This window comes from Xiphophorus hellerii, chromosome 1 (genome assembly GCF_003331165.1).
Source record: "Xiphophorus hellerii strain 12219 chromosome 1, Xiphophorus_hellerii-4.1, whole genome shotgun sequence".
NCBI lineage: Eukaryota > Metazoa > Chordata > Actinopteri > Cyprinodontiformes > Poeciliidae > Xiphophorus > Xiphophorus hellerii.
The window spans coordinates 25944593-25967629 of NC_045672.1; the positions used below are offsets into that span (position 1 = coordinate 25944593).

At 35.9% G+C, this 23037-nt stretch overlaps 3 protein-coding genes across 3 annotated transcripts; all 3 read left to right on the forward strand.

The window, feature by feature from the left end:
- The first annotated feature begins 1093 nt into the window (after positions 1–1093).
- Positions 1094–7741, forward strand: dnajc5aa (DnaJ (Hsp40) homolog, subfamily C, member 5aa). Its single transcript, XM_032549812.1, has 5 exons — positions 1094–1268; positions 3159–3281; positions 3369–3582; positions 4365–4536; positions 6256–7741. Exons 2-5 carry the CDS (start codon positions 3172–3174, stop codon positions 6357–6359), a joined length of 600 nt encoding a protein of 199 aa, XP_032405703.1. The 5' UTR covers positions 1094–1268; positions 3159–3171; the 3' UTR covers positions 6360–7741.
- A 262-nt stretch (positions 7742–8003) lies between these two features.
- Positions 8004–17959, forward strand: LOC116710551 (tumor protein D54-like). The gene is made up of 9 exons (XM_032549709.1): positions 8004–10798; positions 11747–11862; positions 11950–12098; positions 12691–12738; positions 14444–14545; positions 17058–17084; positions 17317–17352; positions 17435–17483; positions 17570–17959. The coding sequence occupies exons 1-9, from the start codon at positions 10786–10788 to the stop codon at positions 17645–17647; spliced, it is 618 nt and encodes a 205-aa protein (XP_032405600.1). The 5' UTR covers positions 8004–10785; the 3' UTR covers positions 17648–17959.
- A 1295-nt stretch (positions 17960–19254) lies between these two features.
- Positions 19255–21592, forward strand: ppdpfa (pancreatic progenitor cell differentiation and proliferation factor a). Its single transcript, XM_032549931.1, has 5 exons — positions 19255–19412; positions 20000–20081; positions 20152–20229; positions 20316–20409; positions 21210–21592. The coding sequence occupies exons 2-5, from the start codon at positions 20027–20029 to the stop codon at positions 21337–21339; spliced, it is 357 nt and encodes a 118-aa protein (XP_032405822.1). The 5' UTR covers positions 19255–19412; positions 20000–20026; the 3' UTR covers positions 21340–21592.
- The last annotated feature ends 1445 nt before the right edge of the window (positions 21593–23037 follow it).

Genomic DNA, 23037 nt, shown 5'->3' on the forward strand with positions numbered 1-23037 from the left:
TACTATACTGTACTTTTTTCTCTTACTTGAGTAGATTGATTTTGCATTCAAAGAAATAGGCTTAGGAGATTGGAAACCTTAGATTTCTGTAACATATGAGTTGTTAATGTAAATTTGAGCACAATTATTCAACATTAAACATGTCACTATTTATATCCTTTTTTGTATTAATAAACATGGTTATTTTATTTGAAGTGTTACATAGATATTTGTTTATGTATTTATATTAAAGTAAAAGCTTGTTTTGTCTGCCCCCCCCCCCAAAAAAAAAAATTTATGCCCCCCCTGCTAAACTGTTCTGGAGCCGGGGCTGGCTGGAAGGTTTGGAAGTAGGGTTGTAATTGGGGTTTGAAAAGAGGGTTGGAAAGAAGTTTGGAAGGAGAAATGAGGGTTGGGAGGATGGCTGAATAAAGTTGTAAGAAGGGTTGGAATTAGGAGGGTAGTCCCAACCCTAATTCCAACTTCTATTGAAACCCTATTTTCAATTTGGGTTGGAAATAGGGTTTCCAACCCAAATTGAAAATAGGGCTGGAGGGGCAGAGGTTGGAAGGAGAAATGAGGGTCAGAAGGAGAGTTTGAATTAGGGTAATTCCAACCCTAATTCAAACTCTCCTGAACCTAATTAAAATTTGGGTTGAAATTAGAGTTCAATCCCAAGAGACTATGCTCCTGGGATTGAACTCTAATTCCAGTTTTGATTGAAATTATGATGGGAAGGAGAGCTGGAATTACGTTCAGAAGTACGGTAATTCCAACTCAAATTGGAATTAGGGTTAAAGCTAGTGGGCCATTGTTTTGTTTTGTTTTTTTCTGAAGAAGAAATACAAACAAAAACTTGAACAAGGATTTCATGGAATTATTATTGTGAATGTTTTAGGCATTCGCACTAGAACCTAGACTTAATCCTGGTTTCTCATGTAAATGTAACTAGTTACTACCCAACTCTGATAATATAATATAATATAATATAATATAATATAATATAATATAATATAATATAATATAATATAATTATTATTATTATTAATGACAGCTTTCCTCACCGCGCGCTCTCTACGTCATCATTTCGTCAGTGCACGCGCACGTCGGGTCCTCCGTGGGGTACCAGGGGGCGGAGCCAGCGAGCTGCTGCAGCTGTCCATGGTCGCATAGTGAGAGCCAGAGAGGGTCCGGGTACGTGCGAGATGCGGCCATAGTCACGCTGCACCGCCTCACATCAGAACCCGTCCGGATCGGTATTCCTATTGAGCAACAGAGCCGACTGAAAGGTGAGGATTCCCTCTGCTATTCTGTATTTTCTCTTCCTTTTTTTCCCCCTTTGACGCTGCCTCTTGCCCTTGAACAAAACACGACGATCCATCCCTGCCTGAGGATCCAGAGCAGGCCCCATGCAGGAAGCGAACCAACATGGATGCTGCGCGCAGAGGCAGTGCAGCTGATGATGCTCGATCAGAGATTACGCTCCCGGGATTGAACTCGCAATTTCTAATCCTTCCTGCAGACAATTTACGTTCGGGAATGAGATTCGTAGAGGAGGAATATTTGAAAGCCACCTTTTAGATGAATGAGATTTCCGTGAAAATGTGACGATAAAACGAGAAGGGCTTCAAATACAGAGCAGTGGCTCTTCAATTGAGTCGAGCTGACACCCATTTGGACGCAGTCTGGTTCTTGAGAATGATTAAATAAATAAAATGTATTCTTTGTAGAATTATTTTTTTCATCTATCCCGCTGTGCTGTAGCTGTTCAGCCTGCAAGGATGTCAGCTTGTAATTTACTAAAAGCAGTGGACCTGCCAAGCTGCAATGCTGTCAGCAATCAGCCAGAACAGTGAATTACCCAAAGGGAAAACAGATAAATGCAGGTGAAAGAAATTAGCTCGTCATTTGGACCTGCACAGATTTGATTTCTCTGTAAAAATGCATGTTGGGACTTTGTGTTTATAGAACTAGTTGTTCTCTGATGCCCTCAGCGTCAAATGCCTCTTTATGATTGTCATGATTTATTAAATAAAAAGCAGTGAAGATTTTTTTTTTTTAAATGTAATACATTTTTTTCTTTAAATTATATATTTTATGACTGGGCGACAGGATTTAAAAATAAAATCTCAGATTTTTTTGTACCATGTCAGGTTTGAAATGTTAACAGATTTTTCTTTTTTGCTTGCTTTTTTTTTCTACACCAGAGGATTCAGGTCATTACAAAAATACATTAAAAAATAAAATTTAATTATGAGAAGTAAGTCGTACAAGTACAAAGTCATAGTATTATGGAAATAAAGTCACAATATTATGAGAATAAAGTTACAGACTTTATTCTCATAATATTCTGACTGTATACTCGTACAACTTTATTCTCATAACATTATGAATTTATTCTTGTAATTTTAGGACTTTATTCTTGTAATATGATTTTATTTTTGTAATTTTAAGACTTTCATCTCATAATTATGGTTTTTATTTTCTTGCATGGTTCTAATACGCCGTCATACGTTTCTGCAAAAGAAATTACAGGAAAATATTTTCAAAAAGTGGCTTTTGTTTCAGTCATCTCTTCAGTGAGTTGTACGATGAATTATGTGGGATGAATTATGAGAATTTTTGTTTATTTACGAGAATAAAGTCAGAATATTAGCAGAAAAAGACACAAATTTACTTGAAAATATGTCTCAAAATTATGAGAATTTTTTTTTTTTTAATGTAAAAAAGCTCATCAATTAATCAGGATCTGACATGAGTAGTGTGTAGATTTATGTTCTGAACAGAGTCAGGTATTTTCACAATAATTTCAAAGTCATGCTATGAACAATAATTTCATGCTGATGTGTTAAAAGAGTAAGGTATTACTTCACAAGATGCTGAGCATTCCTCATTTTAATTTAAATTTTTCTGTGATGGAGTTCTCATAAAATTACCATTTTATTCCCAACTTTATTCTGGTAGTATTATGCCTTTATTCTCCCAATGTTTAAAAAACATCATAGCCTGGCCTTAATGTTCAGTTGTAGAGCTGACTCATCGTGAACTATGAAAACCCAAAGAAAAAAAAAATAAAAAAATTAAATCTTCAAAAACAAAGTATTTGATTAACTGTTGGAATGAATTTATCGCCCGACCTTAGTAGCAGTGCTTTTCTCTGTTGTTGTCACTTTCTGCAGCCTGTGAGGCATCATGGCTGAGCACCAGAGGCAGCGCTCTCTGTCCACCGCCGGGGAGTCTCTCTACCACGTCCTGGGGGTCGACAAGGTCGCCACATCGGACGACATCAAGAGGTCCTACAGGTGAGGCTGAGCGCTGTGATTTACAATCAGACTAATTCAATCCCCTCTGCCGCCGTTCGGCCATTTTTATCCTGCCTTCTGCAACAGGAAACTGGCGCTAAAGTTCCACCCTGACAAGAACCCAGACAATCCGGAGGCGGCGGAAAAATTCAAAGAGATAAACAACGCCCATGCCATCCTAAACGACCCCACGAAGCGAAACATTTACGATAAATACGGCTCTCTGGGACTGTATGTGGCTGAGCAGTTTGGGGAGGAGAATGTTAACACTTACTTTGTCCTTTCAAGCTGGTGGGCAAAGGTAAGATGTGAAAAAACATTGATTTTAATCATATAAGGTGCATTTTAATAAATTCATACCTATACTTTAGTAATTCAACTCAAAATGTGAAACACATGCAAAAAATTAACGTGACGTCTCTCATTGGTTTTTATCTCTTAATTTTGATGATTATGGGCCAATCATGGCTAATAAAAACCCAAAATTCATTTTGTCAGAAAATTAAAATGATATTTGACAATTATTTATCAAACTGTCACTTAGGGTACGTAAGAAAAGGTTATTGCTAAAGAAGCTAACTGCTTACGGCGTGCTGTCTCCAGTAATTCAATGAAAAGCTTAGTGGAAGGAAAAAGTCTAGGATTCACATTTTTACATTTCTATTTGGGTCCCAACTGCCTCTAATAGCAACCCATGAGTTTGAAAGAACACCCAGCCATTTTTTTTGGCTGTAAGTTAATGTTTTTGGGTGTCTGGAAACTGAGCCATTTCAAAAGCCTTCCCAATGTAACGTCACAAATCAACAGCCTCTGACCTTCACCTAGTTACAACAGCGAAGCCCAGCCCGTTACCTAGCAACCCCAGCGAAGCTCCAACACATTTGGTAGTTCTTTACTTTAAACTATAATCTTCAAAATTAATATTAACACTTGGAAAGTTTCACTCTGTGTTTGAAATAACTTAAAATATAAATTGCTCATTTTTTGAAGTGAATTACTGACGTAAATAAGCTTTTTGATAGTGTTTTTTTTTTTTTTAGACGGATCTTCAGGTTTTATTTTGTTGAACCTGTTTGTCTGCAGGCTCTGTTTGTATTCTGTGGCCTGGCCACTGGATGCTACTTCTGCTGCTGCCTGTGCTGCTGCTGTAACTGCTGCTGCGGACGATGTAAACCTCGGCCTCGGGAGGGCCAGGAGCAGGACTTCTACGTGTCCCCCGAGGACCTGGAGGCTCAGCTGCAGTCTGATGAGAGAGGTGAGGCCCGAATAACCAACATTTAAGGGTTAAAATTAAAAACATTTCCAGCTTTTTGGACTCCTTATGAGCATAAAGACTCAAATGCTTCTAAAAACAGCCCAAGTGCTTGAAAAAAAACATTTTTTTTGGCAATAAGTTAATGTTTTTTTTGGTGTCAGGAAAAGAAGCTGTTTAAAAAAACCTCCCAAACCTCCCACGGCACTGCCCCGTTACCTAGCAACCCCAGCCCTGTAACTTAGCAACCGAAATGGAACTCCAGCACATTAGAAATATACATCATGCAATATAAATCACTCAAATGTATGACACATCACATAGTTAGAATAAACAGCAATAAAAATTCATCACAAAATGAGTCACAGTTCATACAAAATGTTGGTAAATTTATAAAATGTACAATAATTAACCATTTCAGTTATAGGTGTGTTGCTCCTAAAAAGATTTTCAGCTTCTTTTTGAAAAGTGACATCTGTTCAGCTTTTATGAGAGTTAATGTTAGAGTGCCACTCTTTTATTGCTTTGTAAGTAATCAATCAACCAATCAAGTTTATTTGCATATTTCAGCAACAGAGCAGTTCATAGTGCTTTACATGGTGAAAACATAAAAATGGTCATAAACACATTGTATGGTCAACAGTTGTGAAAATCAGTAACAAACATTACATTTTGTCTAGTGCCATCATTAAAATCATAAATACACATTAAATATATTGGTCAATATTCCATTTAATATCTCTGAAAATCAATTCTAAACAGGTGGATTTTTAGCCTTGATTTGAAGGAACTTGGCGTTTCAGCTGTTTTGCAGTTTTCTGGAAGTTTGTTCCAGATTTGTGGTGCATAGAAGCTGAATGCTGCTTCTCCATGTTTGATATTGGGGATGCAGAGCAGAACCAGGAGACCTGAGAGGTCTGGAAGGTTTGTATGACAACAGTAGGTCTTTAATGTATTGTGCTGCTAAGCCGTTCAGTGATCTGTAAAATAAAAGACACAACAGGTGCTTTTGGGAAAATTTGTTTTTGCTTGAGTTATGAGCTATACAATGGCTGCTGGAAACGCCAAGTGTTTTGTTGTTGACTTGCCATCCAAAAATCCATTTCTGCATTCTTGTTGGTTGTGCAGAAGGCTCCACTAATGCTTTTCTAAGATGTACAGTTGTATAATAGTGTGTGTGTTTGCAACCATTTTAGGTTCTAAAACAACTTATTCTGAAAGAAGCTCAAAATGTACTAAATGATCATTATCTAAGAATGATTTTGTGCACAAAATGTATTGAACATATTTTGTGTAGCCCATGATGCCCAAAGTCGGTCCTGGAGGGCCGGCATCCTGCATGTTCTAGTTCTCTCCCTGCTGGTAGTAACAACCTTTAAACACTGATTGTATGCGTTCATAGATTTTAGGTCGCGAAACTCCTCCATGGTGTAGCACTCTGTGTTCACTAAGTAGTGAACTATATCATAGTAAGAGATCAGAGGCAGCTTGTCCATATGGTGTGACATGTTTCCACTCTCTGTCTTGTACGGAACGATCCCGACAGCAGCCATTTTGTTAATATATATTTATCTTGCTAATTGGTCAAGTTATTTTGTTGGTCTTGAAGCCATGGCTCTTGTATGCTTTGCGCTGTGTTTGCCTACCAAGATGGCGTGGATCGCTTCCGGTTCAGACTTGTGGGAACTGTGTATTGAAATGAAGTTTGTGTTTCTCAAACAGAGGCTGCTGGGGAGCCCATAGTGCTGCAGCCGTCGGCAACAGAGACGACTCAGCTAACATCGGATGGGCACTACTCCTACCACACCGACACCGGCTTCAACTAACCCCTCCGCTCCCGTCAGTCCCAGAACGGGATCCTGCCTGCTTCCCTGCTCCACCTCCGTGAGATGAAAGAAAAAGGCAAACCCATCCTTCCACGTCAGAAGAGCCATGCAGAGGAGAGTGGACTTGTCAGCATGGCCTTTCAAATGAACTAATGAAGTCACATCCACTCCCCTCCTTCCCTCATTATGCTTTCCCCATGTGCAAGAAGGAAAGAGAAACAACCAAACTGTTTCCCTTTGGGTTCTTCTTCTGCACTTTAACCACACAGGTCCCCGTTCCCTCCGTTTCCCATTGTTTGCATCATGGTGTAGCATGCACTGTGTCGAAAACATTGTCCCTACAATTTCTTTATGCCTTGGCAACAGTTTTACTTATTAGCAAGAATCATAACATATGTGCAGTGATGTTAAAATGAGCACAGCTCACCAGGAGGAGGAGAAAGAGGTCAAGTTTACGAGATATTTTCTGCTGAAGGAGTGGAGAGCCGCGGCTCGTCAGGGATGGTTGGAAACATGCATGAAGGTTCAGGCAGTCAGTGCCATCATTAAACGTTAGAGGACTGGTTTGTCCCCACATTTGCACTTTTCACTTCTAATTTGAGATCGATTTTGTTTTCGGCACAAAAACAGCTCTGACACTGTTTTCTGTTTGTCTCTTCTGTGTTCCTTCCTGAGTGGTTTTGATCCAAGTCGTTAAGGCGCCCAGCTTTATTCGTGGACAGGCGTTCATAAATACCAGCCAGGGTTCAATTTAGCTTCATATCCTTTTACATGCAACAGGGAAAGGTTTGCGTTCTGCGCCTCACTGCAGCAGGTATTGTGATTATTTTGAAGCAAACTCCTGTAATGGATTTGGTCCATGTTACATTATAAATCTCATATTTTCATATCAGCAGCTTAACATTGACATAAACTCTGGATGCAACAATTAGAAGGAACCTCACACAAAACAACTTGTTGAAGTGCAACAAGTTTATTTAGTTGCACTTCATCCACGCTGGTTTTATTTTTATTGCATAAAGCCAAGGAGCTTAACAAAGTTAAGCTGTGCATAATTCAAGATGATTTTATTTTATCTTTTATTTTTTTGCGCAATAAGCTCAGCTTTGCCAAGCTTCATCTTATTCAACCTGCAACATTATCGTTATCTTGCAACATTAAGGTTAACTGTAGGATTCATCTCATTCAAGCTGACTTTATTTTATTTTACTGCATAAAGCCAAGGAGCTTAACTTTCTTAAACTGAACATAATTCAAGCTGATTTTATTTAATTTCTATTTTTGCTCTATTAAGCACAGTATGCTTATTAAAAATTAATCCCGTCCAGTAGTTTTTATTTTATTTTATTTTATTTGAGTTTTATTGTGCAATGCTAACCTCATTTTGTCTCATCCAAACTATTTTTATATTTTTATTTTATGCTATAGTGTAAATATAAGCTTGGCTATGTAAAGCTTAATCTCATCGAAACAGTTATTTTATTTTAGCTTATTTTATTTTATTATTATTCAACAATATCTCAGTTTTGTCACACTTGATCTCATCCAAGCTATTTTTAATTTATTTTATTTAAAATAAATAAAAATATTTTTATTTTAAATTACTTTAAAATTATTTTATTTTAAATAAAGTAACTTATTATATTTAATTTAAAATAAATATTTGAAAATAATTTTAATTAATTTTTTAAATGTTGCATTGAAATAATGCAATATTATTCTGTTGTATTATTTTAATGCAGAAATAATATTTTATGGCATTAAAATATTTTATTTTAATGCCATAAAATATCTTTATTTTATGGCATTAAGTTGCACCTAATTCTGGTTAATTTAGTTAAATTTTATTGTGCTGATTTGATCCAAGCAGCTCCAGTTTATCCAGCTGCACTTCATCCATGCTGGTTGATGGCATCACATGATTTTCTTTTTTCTCTTTACACCAAACGTTGCGCGTCCCTCTCTTCCTGGGTGACGTTGAGTTTAAATCTGTTGAGCCTGATATTCTGTCTGATGCTGTGATCGTTCTTCATTGTTGACTCTCTGAATCTGCGAAATGCATCTTTGAGAAAAAAGAAACGTTTTTCTCGTACTGCATATTTTACCACATATTAATCTTTGCTACTTTTGCAGCTTCATGACTACAACTGATGTGTTTAAATGGTTTACAATTGGTGAGCCCCCGTAGCCCACCCCTCTGCTATTAATGGTATGGATGTTGACCTCTGTGGCCCTCGTATGATGTTTCCTGTAACCCCTCGATGCAACATAGATGTTCCTGTCATGGCTTTTTCATTGAGATACTGAAAAACGCTACTGTAAATGTTTTCAGCTGAATGCACTGTGTGTTGAAAAAAACTATAATGGATCAGGAAATGACTCCAAAAAAATAGTATATAGTGTAACTATAGTGAAATGGTTATATGATGCATTTTTGATTTTTTTTTATTTATTTCATATTCCGTTATGTTTTAAAGGAGGACTCCCAGTCATTTTAAATGGTATGGTGTTGTAATGTAACCATTAAACCCAGTAAGGGATGGTTTAATGGTTGGAGCTGCCTGTAAATACACTCAGCCCATATAAAGTATAAACATTTATGTTGTAGCATGGTAACTGTGTGTCTGGAAGAAAACAAGTGGATCATTGATCTGATTTGCTGTTGTTGAATAAATGTTCCTCAACATTTTGACTCATGTCTTAATCTATTTTTTGTTTGTTTGTTTGTTTTAAAGCCAAGATTTCTAATAGTTGGCAGAAAACAAAGTGATTATCCACCTGAATCTATTAATAGTCTCATAAAAATACAGTAAAAAAATGAAGTGGAAAAGAGTCAGTGTTAATAATGTAAAGTTTTGTCATTTTCTTTTACCATCTAAGCCATTAATGTACTGATCTTCCTTTTCATGTGATACTTTATCAACATTATTTATACATATTAACAATAACAAGTAGAATATGCACAGCATAAAACAAGTTTCTTATCATCATTGGAATTATAATTTATTTATATTATGCTTTGATGCAGCTTTTTTCAGAAGCTGCTCGTTACGTGGATCTAATTTTTACCACCAGATGGAGACAAATATATTTATACAGTGATGTTAAATAGTCAGATTCAAGTCATTTTATTTGTAAATTCAAATGTGATTTGTGTTTAATCAATGAAGATGCTCTGTGCTAACCATCAAATGTTTCGCAACAAATTTAACCGGTAAATGGTTTTTGTCTCACTTGTCATTCTTAGAATGAGTTTATAAAACCAAGCTACATTTATTATTAATAACCAAGGAATAAAACCGTTTAGTGAAATAAAATTCAAGTAAATGACAATAATGTGAGAAAAAAAACTAAAATAATGAACATATAATGGTCAAACAGAGGCAAATAAAAATCAAGCTAAATTTAAATATCAACTTAAATGTCTTTACTAAGAGGCTATTTTGATTTTTCTGATAAAATAAATTGTGTCTAACCTTAAAAGCCACTGGTGAATAAGTGTACTGTTTTTTAAATCCCTTGAACAGCAACTCCTGCTGAGTTGGGTTCTTGTTAAAAGAAGGTTGTTTGTTTCCACTGTCACCACAAACTTCCTCAGGAAAAGGGAATGCTGCAAAAATCCCAAACATGATGAAATCACGGATTTCTTTCCACCAACTTTCAATAATTGAATTTATCTGGGCTGTGATATAACTAGGGTTAAATTAAATATGAATATGTTTAAGTTATTGGGTTGCTTTCATTATATGATACATTTAGTGTATCATATAATGTGTGTCTTCTAAAGTTCATTTGATGACATCATGTTTGTTGTGAAATAATCACGTTTTTGTGTTTTCACTGAGGCATTTGTGCATAAATAACGTAGTGATGCAGTTTTTACTTGTCTTTAGCTTGAATTTTTCTGGAAACCTGCAAAAAGTAAACTGAACTAAAACGAAACAGGACTGAAAATATTTTGGTTTACAACATCTCTCTTATTTGTTGTTCCTTTATGATTATGTAAAACACTGCCTTGTGTACTAGTGTTGACAAATAGATGCCAAATATACCCAAAACAATAAAGTGAAGCAAAAGATAAATAGTCAAATGTTGTGTTTTTTTTATAATTGAATCTATTTGATAACCATTTATATTTTAAAGAGTTTGTATTCAGTTTAAACGATGCCAAGTGTGCTCACATTAATTATGTGTAGGGACGAAATGGTGAAATCAAACAGAGATACCTGAAGCTGGCATGAGTTTATAGTGATCTCTTTATATCCTGCTGTTGTCAATTACCGAGATTACCGAGTGTGAGAGAGTGAAACCAATAATAGCCTCAGTGATCAGACTACCCCCGGCTATTCTCTGAGCTCAGCTAACTGGATGGAGACATTTGGCAGCGGTTAGCTTATTAAAACACTTCGAAGTGAACAAAGCAGCGATGAGCCGACAAGGTAAGACCAACTCGCATTGATCATACGGTATTGCATTTTTATTATATGTCTGCGTTTGGTTGGTTTTATAGGGTTAATGACAAGTGGTTTTTTTTGTTTGTTTTTTTGTCGTTTGCTAGTTTTGGTGACTTTATGCTGACGTTAGCATAGCACGCAACAGGTTAGCCGTTAGCCGGCTAGCCTGTTAGCTGGTGAGCAGAAAGTGAGGGAGGAGTTCAGCACCGAGGATAGCAGCTCCGACGTGCTTAACACTACAGTGAATAATAACATGCAACTTTCTTATAAATCTACATTTATTGCTAAAATTACAATGATGAGTCGAAATCGTCGTCTCAAACGTAAATTCTTGATTAAATAAAGTAGTTTAGTTGTCATTACGTTAGAAATATCATTTAAATTCAAGAAAAACCGAATGTGATTCTTGAAGCCGAAACCTTAGGAAAAACAATGATATACTATAAATATTTTTATGTTAATTTATTTAAACAGAACATTTTTTCGAATTAGTCTTTCATATGTGGATCTGAAATATTTAGTGGAATGATTTTTTTCTTTTTTCCTTTTGTGTCGTTTTCTATTTTTATACACGGTATCTTCAATTTTAATTTCTGAATAGTAAAAGCTTAATTTTTCCTTGCAGCAATGTATCTATGGTAGTTATTTAAAAAAGAAAATTATTATAAACTGGTAAAGCTATAAATATTTAACTGTTATTGACTGTCTTGTACTGACTATTACTTTAAATAACTAATCACTAATCTATCCCCTGATAGGTCAGTAACTTTTTTTAACATCTCAAATCCCTCTTGAACATTTATTTAAGATATAAATACTCATTCTTAAACACATTGTAATGTTGAACTCATTACAGCTGAATCTTAATCTATATTTTTCACTTTTCCTTCCTGATTCACATCAGTCTAATTTGATATTTCTTCTGTCTCTAAGTTTTTAACGGGACATCTTCATCGCTGAACTTCTCCACAAGAATTACAGGCAATGGCTGTTCACACACAAATCTAAGAGAGGATGACTGGGACACGCTGCGTTTTGAGCTTACAAAGGTAATGTAACACAATTCAATGGCAAGCAAGGACAGAAAAAAAAGTTTTTTCCCCCATCTGAATTTATTGTTCTTTCCTCCTGCATAGACGGAGGATGAGATTCAGACATTGAGGCAAGTGCTTTTGGCAAAAGAGAAGTATGCAGCAGACATCAGGAGGCAGCTGGGGATGAGTCCGCTCAGTAACGTGAAGCAGAATCTCTCCAAAGGTTGGCAGGAAGTCCAGACCTCAGCTCCGTACGTTCTCCCACACGTTCACAAACACAGAAACTAAGATTTATATAAAATTTCAGTGAAGTTTTCAGTCATTTAAGGTGTGGATGTACCATAGAGCCAGTTTTATTATGCATTGTTTTATCATGAATTTCCATTCCAAACGTACGCAAAATGTTGTTGGAAAAACACAGTTTCGCAAAATCAGAAACATGATTAAAATAACATGTGAATAAGTTTGCTCATGCTGTAAGTCGTTAAAAAACATGCTGCTCAATCATCCTCCAATCACTTCCTGTTGTTCTCCTTCATGGTTTGCGCCTGTATTATCATCCGGTTGTTGCCAAAAAGGTTTTCCTTTCAGTTTTGCAAAATAAACCAATTTTGATATGGCTCAAAAACCACCTCATCCTAGCACCAAAACGTATCAGAAAATCTGTGTTGCTGTGTTTCTATTAAGCAAAATTATTATCAAAATATCAGATTGTGCAATTTTATGGACAATGGAAATGCAGCTGTGGTTACATAACCAAAAGAGGCAACCTGGCGATAATCAGGGCTGCCCTCTTAAGTCAGCACACTAATCAGCCGACCTTTGCATGTCCTGTCGTTTCAGATATCTCACAGCCTCTGCCACTCTGGAGGACATCAGCAACTCCAGCGTGTGAGTCCATATAATCACAATTTAATCATCCCCAGAAATATATTCACTTTTTAAAACAACTGGATCTCTTCGCCGTTTATTTCTGTGCATGTTTCCTCAAGAGGGATCACTTCTAAGAACCGTCTGATGGGATTTTCCGGGTCAAATAGGATTGGTGCCCTGATAATAGCCCCACAGCCTGACTTAGCACAAGAGGCAGCGGCTTTACAAAGTCACAGCATGACGAGCCTCCAGTGTTTGTATTAAACAGAGGAGGAAGGATCTGCTGCAGCCAGATGGACAGCTGACGCACATGAAGCTTATTGTTGTTTACGAGTTGCTTTTGTATCTAGCGGTGGGATGTAGCGGAGTACAAGTACTTTGTTACTGTACTTAAATAAAATTTTATTACTTTACTTGAAGCTGGAGAACGTAACTTTTATAAAAAATGTTTTTTTACATATTTGTTAAAACTATCACCAGGGTATGAGGGTATGAGACAGATAATCTGTGAAAAAAATCAAGCTCCTCTACTTTCTCACAAATCAGAGCCAGTAGGAGGGTCTCAGCGCTGTCAATCAACCTTGTGAACGTGCTGCTAAATGTGCTGATGGTGGAGAAGCTACTTACGATTACAGGAAAACTGTTTATCCACCAACATCGGTGGCTATGCTAACTAACCTTAGCATAAACAACAAACTCTGCTGCACATGGCACACACAGACATGATTGGCAGCGCTAAGACCCGCCTCCTAGCTCTGATTTATTATTTCTAGATAGCACTGGGAGAAGGCAGAGGAATTGAATATTTTTTGGTCACAGATTACCTGTGTCGATAACATACTGACATCACAACAGTTTCAACAAGTATGTCAAAAAATATATAATATAAAAGTTACATACTGCAGTTTTAAGTAGATTTAATTGAGTTACTTTTGACTTTTACTTCACTTCATTTTACATTAATTATCTATACTTTCAACTCTACTATATTTTTGTAATTTGTTCACAGAAATATGTGGAGTTTCATTCACATCACATTGCGTTATTTGTTTTAAAGTAATTAATAACTTACTTACTTACTTTCGAGTTAACTACTTCAAAAATGGGTCCAAGTTTTGCAAATGGTGACAAGAAATTAAAATATTATTCATTACTGACCCATTAAGGTTGAATATACAGTATTTTTTTAAACTGTGGAGTTGATGGCAAACTGGAGTTGAAATAAACGATCAACTTTTATTTGAATGGTTTTACTGCAGTTAAAATAACACATTGGTTTTACTTCTGTTTTAAACAAAAATGTTCAAAGGAATAGTTATTCCTCTTTCTTACTCTAACATTTAACTCTGCATTTCTGATGCACAGAATCAAGTGAAAACTGCCACAGATTGTAAACACAACAGAAGCATGCATTAGCTGCAGAATTAAGGTATTCAAGAAAATATACATGTAGTCACACTTGATGATATTCTAGACCATTTTATTAGGGAATACATTCAACAAGTACTTCCACGTTCAATACTTTAAGTACTTTTAAAAGCAAGTATGTGGTTTTACTCAAGTTAAAGTGTTCATGTGGTACTTTTTCTTTTACTAGAAAACGTTTTTGTCTGTTTACAGTGTTTGCCTTCTGTTCTGTGTTTACTGGTTGCTGCTGTTAAATATTCGGAAACCCACAGAGCTTTGTTTTATCGCACTGACTGATTTAATTTGTTATGCGCAGATACGTGAGGACACGAGACGGTCTGTCTCAAGCCGGCCAGGTGACATCTGCTGCTCTGTCCAACGTGGGCGTGGCCATCACCAGAAGGCTGGAGCAGATGAGGTCAGCCCACTTTTATTTGGGTTGCATTAAAAACAGAGAAAAACCTTTCAATAAATAGTTTAGTTATAAATAGTCATGTAATTTTCATACCAAACAAATGCTGAAATGTATTATTCTACAAGGTGTTTTTCCCAGGGTATTATAAGCCTGGTGGGCTGCCAGGCTTTATTTGTCTGCCCCGCCAGGCTAACAAACATTACATTTTATCAAGTGCAATCATCAAAATCATCAACACACATCAAATATGTTGATTAATGTTCAATTTATTATGGTTTTAAATCAACTCTAAATAGGTGGAGGGGGGGAGTTAAGCCTGGATTTAAAAGAACTCTGTTTTGGCTGTTTTGCAGTTTTCTGGAAGTTTGTTTCAGATTTGTGGTGCATAGAAGCTGAATGCTGCTTCTCCATGTTTGGTTCTGGTTCTGGGGAGGCAGAGCAGAACCAGAAGATCTGAGAGAGAGGTCTGGAAGGTTGCTATGACAACAGCAGATCTTTAATGTATTGTGATGCTAAATCGTTAAGTGATTTATAAACCAACGGTATTTTATAGTCTATTCTCTGAGTGCAAGGACTTTAGAACTGGAGTGATATACACTAACTTCCTGGTTTTAGTCAGAATGCCAGCAGCAGTGTTCTGGATCAGATTAATTTGTTAGGCAGACCTGCAACCTGCAACACAGGTCAATGAGTCTAAAGAAACTCATAATTAATGAGTTTCTTTAGATCTCGCTGAAACATTAGTCCTCTGATCCTGGAAATGTTCTTCAGGTGATAGAAGGTCAACTTTGTAACTGTCTTTATGTGACTCTGAAGGTTCAGGTCTGAGTCCATCATTACACCCAGATTTTGGGCCTGATCAGTTGATTAGCCACTACTACTACCACTGCTAACGGCTACAGTATTATAACAAGGAAATTAACTTTTAAAATGCTATCATCTAATCAAAACCTCAAATTTATCTGGAGTTTGTCGGTGTCTCTGAAGTCCAAAGAAAACGTTTTCTGTTCTAAGATTAAGAAAATTGGGAACTAAAATGCTTTCAGTCTTCACAATCCAGCTCCAAACTACAGCTACAATCACATTTCAGCTCTAAAAATATAAAATGCAAATAGGCTGACCTTAAGAAACACAAATGTATATTTTTACACTACAAGTCCCATTCATACCAGTAGAAAGATTGGTTTATCCAGAGGGTTTCTATGGATCTGAGGGGGGAAGATGGAGTCAAACCGTCTAATTACCTTTTCCTTCCACTGAGCTACAGCAAAACCTTTGCTCAGGTCTCCTCAGTTCAATCTACCAAAGGTCAATCTGAGGTCAGTCTGACAGGCTGTCCCTTCTGGCACCGGTCTCTGGATGTCTGGCAGTAGCCCACTTTGGGTCGCAACAAAAATAATAATATAGAAGTAAAGCTTTCGAAGATAACTTAAGCTAAAAGTGTAAGGAGGAAAAACAAATACTACAAAAACAGACTAAATTAATCACAAAAGTAAGAAGAATATTGAAATAATACAAGAGTAAAGTCATATTACCAGAATAGAGCAAAGCTGGGTAGTAACTAGTTACACTTACTGAATTACATTTACTTGAGTAACTTTATTTGAAAAGATGTATTTTTACTGCACTGTACCTTTTACTTTTACTTGAGTAATTTCATTAAGTATTTTTACTCTTGAGTAAAATTTCAGGATTTTCTACCCACTAAATGAAAAACAAACATGTTTTAATGAAAAATTCACCGACACATACCTGCAGTTAATGTTTCATAAGTTTTATACTGAAAGAAACTGATTTTATTTTTTTATTTATATTATTAATTTTATTTTTCATCCTTAAAATACCAAAATATCCACTTAAGTTTATATTTTGGTCCGTCTAATGATGTAATTTTTAAATGATTGATTTGTTCAGTTACTCAGTACTTGAGTAGACTTTTTCCAAATATCTTTTTACACTTGAGTATAATTTACTAGAAATAGGTCGAGGTAGTGCTACTCCTACTTGAGTACAATTTTTGAGTACTCTACCCACCTCTCAGAGTAATATTAGGAGGATGAATTGCTAAGTTTATGAGAATTTCAAAACAAAAACTAATAAAACATTAAAATGAGCATCTTGTGACGTCAAAATTTGGTATTGGATTTGGTTTGGACACGTCAGCTTCAAATTTAGTGTGAAACCACTGAGTCTGTTTTGAAGAAAGAACCACAAACATGCCAAGTTGGATCTTAATGACATAAGATGCACAGAAGTGTTTTTTGTTGTTGTTGTGTTTTGTTAGTTATTTAATTTCCCTTTGGGATTAATAAAGTATTTTAAAATTGAATATTAAATGGGAACATTTTTTAAAAATAATTTGTATTTATTTTACGCTGTCCAGAGACTACTAACCTCATTATAACCTTGCAGTTGGAGCATAGCATCACCTTATCGTTTTTAAAGAATATTCAAGCTGTAATCCAATAACATTGTTTTGCATTTTCTTTTCTCATTTATGCTGCAAACTCAACAGAGCCTTGCCTCTTCCCAGCCCGCCACGGTAAGATCTGAGCTTCAAAACGTCTTCATTTTAGGAAGTAAATAAAGAAATGTTACTTAGTTCGTAACTGCCCGTAATAATATGTTTTTGGATCATATTCGTTACATTCTGCTCAGTTAAAACTTAAATATGTGATAATTCAAAGCGTTGTGTAAAGAAAAGCAGTTTTCCACCTTAAAATTTACAATTTACCCTCAAACATTTTATAATAATATCATTGTTTTCCACTCAGGACCCTGAGCCATACCATTAGTGTGCCATCTATGAGGTAAAACATCACAATATATTTAAAAACAAGTTAGTATTCAACATATTTAATGGAGTGTTTAATTGTTAATATTTATTTTTAGGCATTCATCCACATTCAAGTCTATTGAAGAACTTGTTGGCAGTGTGAAGGTGAGTGTTAATGTTAAACAAACATAAAAAACACAATATATGGTTTATATTGTGTAAGTTATGATCAGTTATTTCTGAATTAAAAGGATAAAGTGACTGGAGGCGTGTCAAACAGTGAAGAGGCGTCTGGATTTGAAAGAAGATCCTCACGCAACCAAACCTGAGATGAATCGATTTTATGCAAATCACAAAAATTTCTCAAAGTTAAAAAAAAAAAAGTGAATTCTCTCCCTCATCAATATGCATGTTTGTTTTTTTCAGTTTCTTTGTTGATGCAGATTAAGAAATTGAATGTACAATACAAGTTGTCTAAGTAAAATAATTTAGATGTATTTAAACCTTTGAATGTTTTAAAATGTGTTCATTTTAATATGCTGGTTATTTTTGACATGCTTGTATCTCCATATTCTGAAATCAGATGTACTACAAGGTATTTTTGTAATGTCAGATTTTTCAAGTAAAGGCTTTAGAATACATTCAATGTCTCCGTTTGTTGACTTCTATGAATTTTGGAAATGGACATAAAAAAATAGCTAAAGTAGCCTAGAAATATAGCTCCAATATATTACTTTATATATAATCTGACAGGAATTGGAGCTTCTTTCGTTTTATAATTTGTAAATCAAAAAGGTTAATAATAATGCAATTGTTTAATAAAAGTGAAAAAGCAAATATTAGGTGTCTTATTTCATGTGCCTTTCTGTTTTATTTCATTTTTAACTTTAAGATAATTAAATCTGTGCACAGTAATAATGATGCATCATTAATATTATTTTCTAAGTAACATTTATTATATTTAAAAGTTTTTAACAGTGATTTATATGATTAAATAAAGCCAATGGTAACAATAATACATGAACGTAATTGAGAAACGTGATAAGTGACATATCCCATATGTACCTTTGGGTGGCGCTAGATAATTTGTTTTTATTTTATATAGTTGGTTTTTGATTAGGTTGGCTTACAAGTTCGCTTTACTTTCTTTTCTAGAGTTCCTGAAGCTTAAATAAACAATCTGGAAATTTGAAATGTAAAAGTATTGACATGTCCCAGGTCTTAAAAACAGAGAATCTTATTTTCATTCATTATAAATAGAAAGTTATATATGAAATAAGGTCAATCGGATCAATTATCTGTGCAACAGCCTTTTAAGGGCTCAACAACGAAATGTAAAGTAAATTCTAATTTACTTATTTTACTTATTTTATATTTAGGTCATATTTAACTTATAATTTAACACTTGTATGTATTTCTATAAAATTCATATTGCTTATGATTATCTGTATTCGCTAATATTTGCTGCTAATGCTTTGAATGGAGTAGTTTGTCAATAAGTAGATTTCCCATCGGGGATCAATAAAGTTTAATCTATTCTGAAATTACAAAATTTAAGTTCCCTGACCGGGAATCGAACCGAGGCCGAATCCTAACTAGACCACCGGGGATACGTATCATGAAGGTGATGCGTATCGAATATGGTATTCTGGTTGGAGTTATTTTCTTTTTGACAACCTGTATTAAGGCATTTCTTCCTCAGCCGGTGCCCATTTCTGTGCATGACTGCTTTTCTAGTTCCGTCTGGGTTCAGAACAGGGACGGGGATAAGTCCTGCACTGGTCGGGTTAAGTAAAGCCTGTGTAATCTCCCTAAGCGCACTGGTGTCACCGTGGCCACCTTATGCGTGTCACGGGCGGGGGCAGCACGTTCCCGTCCTCAAGTTTCAAGCCCCGCCCACGAGCTGAGGACGAACGCGCCTGCTGGTATAAAAGCCGTTCGTGGGCCAGTCTATGTGACCACAGCAGTGCAGTGATCCACAGCGGTCCACACAGGTTGTTCGTCCACAAATGGGCCGTAGTTAGCTTGCATCTACCCCCTCTTCTACTGCAAGCCATCCGCAGCAGGTGCAAGCATCATCCACCCATTCTAAAGGCAAGTTAAAATAATTATTCTAGAGTATATTTTCATGTTTATGATTTTGTCTTTTTTGCTTTTTAAAACTATTTTGCATGGGAAAAAAAATCTCAACTGTTCACCTTCGTAATTAATCCTGAATAAATAAATGTAAGGAATTGTAGCAAAATTGACATTATTTTCTTTTAGATTGTGTGTCATTTGCCATGCCGTGTTGGCATAGGTCAGTGAAATCCCTGTAAGCCTTCTGCTGTTCAGACTGTTAAGCTGTACAGCCTTGAACTGGTTCTGGTCTCTGCACAATAATACATATTTTTCAAGTAACAATGGTAGAAAATAAGGATTTATATTTCTTTTATGACTTTGTAAGTTGAGTCTGAATACAGCCAGTGTGTCATGCAGCCAGTGCATGCACACCAGCCAGCTGTACGCGTGGGCACGTTCTCCCATACATTCTTGTAATTTGAGTTTGGGGAAACCTGACACTCGGCGCCACCTGTTGCTGTTTTATAACTCCGTGAACATAACTGGGTCAAGAGGGTTAACTTGAACTGAACAGGCTCCTAGATGGAAATTGAGTTTGACGTGTCTGTTTTCCTCTTTAGATTATTTTCCACTTAAAGTCGGAGAAAATGGCATCAATTCCATCAAGCGGTTCTCTCGTCGCCACACACGACTACTATAGACGTAAGTATATGATGCTTTTTATCTTTGGATAAGTGTACAAAAATGAAACGTTACCATTTCTTTCCAAAAGGACGTCTCGGGTCCAACTCCAGCAGCAGCTCTTGTGGCAGCGCCGAGTACACTGGGGAGGTTATCCCACACCATCCAGGTATGGAAAGCGGCATATTGCTGAAACTTATTCAAAATGGCGTCTTAATGAATCACAATTAAAAAATAAACGTTCGTTCTTCGTAGCACTTCCGAGGCAAGACTCCGGTCACTGGTGGACTTCGTTCTTCTTTGCAAAGCAGAACCAGCTCGCTATGCAAAATGGATCTGAAAATCAAAAGTGAGTGATTTATGCAGATGTAATCACCTTACACTGCAAAAAAAACATAAAATCTGACCAAGTGGTTTTGGTCTACTTTCCACTACAACACATGAAATTAGATAAAAGTAATAAGTAACTTTTGAGCAAGAAATAGGAGTTTGTTTTCAGTAAATACCTAAATATCAATGAAAAAGTACAAGTTCCACTGCCAGATTATGTCGTTTATAACATGGTAAAAATGCATAAGTGTATAAGTGAAATAATCTGCCGTTGGAAATAGAACTGGGTTGCTAGGTGACGGGCTGGACTTGGCTGGTTGCTAGGTAACGGTGCAGTGCCCTGCTGTAGATCATGAAGTAAGTGACATAGTCTGCCATTGGAACTGATACTTTTTCATCAATATTAAATTTTCTACATCAACTCTTTAAAGAATTTGAATTAATATGAGTTACAACAACATTTAACCTCCCTTTGGGATCAATAAAGTTTTTTTGAATTTGAAAGTTTGAGTAAATAATTCCTTAATATTGATGAAAAAATACTAGGGCCACTTACAATACATTTCTCCTCATGTTATAAGTGAAATCATCTGCTAGTGGAACTAGCATGTTTCCATCAATATTAAGAAATTATTTACTTAAAAGAAGCTTCTATATCTTGCAGAAAGTTACTTGTAAACTAGTTTTGCTTATTTCAAATGTACTAAGATATTTGTACTAGAAACTAGACCAGAAATACTTGGTAAGACTTTGTGTTTTTGCAGGATGGGAGCATTTTATGCTGTCTGATGGTAAACTAAAGGTTTGTTTGTGTTGCAGGAACGGTTACACTTTAGCCAACGGACAGGTGACCTGCATCGCCAAGGAAATGGTTTGGACCAGACAACTCAGCGAAAGCAGCGACGGTGGAAAACATGAACCTATGTCCCCGCCACCAACTTCCTCCTAGTCTTCAACCCTCCCCCTCCTCCTCCTCCTCTGCACCTTCCTCACCATCCACTTGCCACCTCTCACATAGTCCAGCAATGGAGATGTAACGATGGTGGTTGCGTTGATGGGGTTTCCTCACCCTGTCCTTTTTGCCTGTATATAGTATGTTTATATATTGACCAAAAGTTATGAAAAAGCTCCTATGTAAAAACATTTTTTATGCATATGTTGTAATAAATTACAACTGACAATAAAACTATATTCTAATCACGCTTTTTTTTGTCCTCCACTTTTTTTTATGTGTTGACCTTTATATAGTGAGAACAAAACAATAACTTAATGTTTTCTGTAAACATCATATTTCCCTCATTCAAAGCTTTGGCTTATATAACCTAGAGAGAACACAGGTGACTCAACAATGGACTTAATCTGTTTATAACGCTGACATGATTAGAAACGATTAATTCAAGCGCTAATGCAGTTTATGCAACGTCTTGGTTTAGCTTTAATGTGGGTCAGCAGCTTGAGGAAGACGTCATGGAGAGGAAAGGTCAGGGAGATTAACTTAAACCAAATAACAAGGTGCTTACTGGACCCAGGTGTCTTTAAGTCCCTCATTGTTTTTAATTATACAAAGTGGTCAATACACACACTGCAAAAGAAAAAAATCTTACTAAGTATTTGTCTAGTTTCTAGGCAAAAAAATCAAGACAAATTTGTTTTGTCTTGAAATAAGACAAAAATAACTTACAAGTAACTTTTCATCAAGACATAGGAGTTTGTAAATGCTTGAAAATATTGATGGGAAAGTTTTAGTTCCACTGGTAGATTATTTAACTCATTTAGACGGCCGGGCAGTGTGCCGTTACCTAGCAACTACAGCAAAGCCCAGCTCGTCACCTAGCAACCAAGTTCTAGTTCCACGGGAAGATTGTTTCATTTATAACAAGACATTTTTATAATATTATCAGTGAAATAATTTGCCAAAAGAACTTGTACTTTTTGATCAATATTAAGGGATTATATAGACTTAAAACAAGCTCCTATATCTTGCTGAAAGGTTATTTGTTATTTTTGTCCTATTTCAAGATATTTGCACTAGAAACTGCACCAAAATACTTGGTAGGATTTTGTGTTTTTTGTAGTCAAAGTCATGATCTTCCACACCATCATCATCAGGCCTGATCGTCTTTGGGATGAATGAGAGTGAAAACTGTGAGGAAGGCCAATTGTCCCACATCAGTGTCTGACCTGAAAGATGCACTTCTATATCTGCAACGGTGAAAACTTACCATAAACTTTGAAACCTAAACCTAGGAATCTCCATTCACTAGTTTTTCAGTTTCTTCCTTCTGAAAGGTGATATAAAGTTTCTCTGCTCAGGAAAAAACATTTATAAAATCCCTTCTGTTATAACCCTACTAAACAAGACATGGTTTTTGTACATCTAACTGAAGTTTTCAGCTATTCTTCCTCTTGCACTCCAAAAAAGGATATTTCTATTGTATTTTCCAAACAAAATACACCTTACATTATTCTATTTTCTTCTGTGAGAGGCGTGTCTCATTAGAAAGAAAGACAGTTCTCAGTTTGATTAAAATTTTAGCCAGTATGAATAATTTAGAGCTTAAACTTTACTTAAAAATCCAAACGGTGTCAAAACTAACCCCTTATTTAACAACTATAATTAGATTTTTGTTTATTTTGATTATTCCCA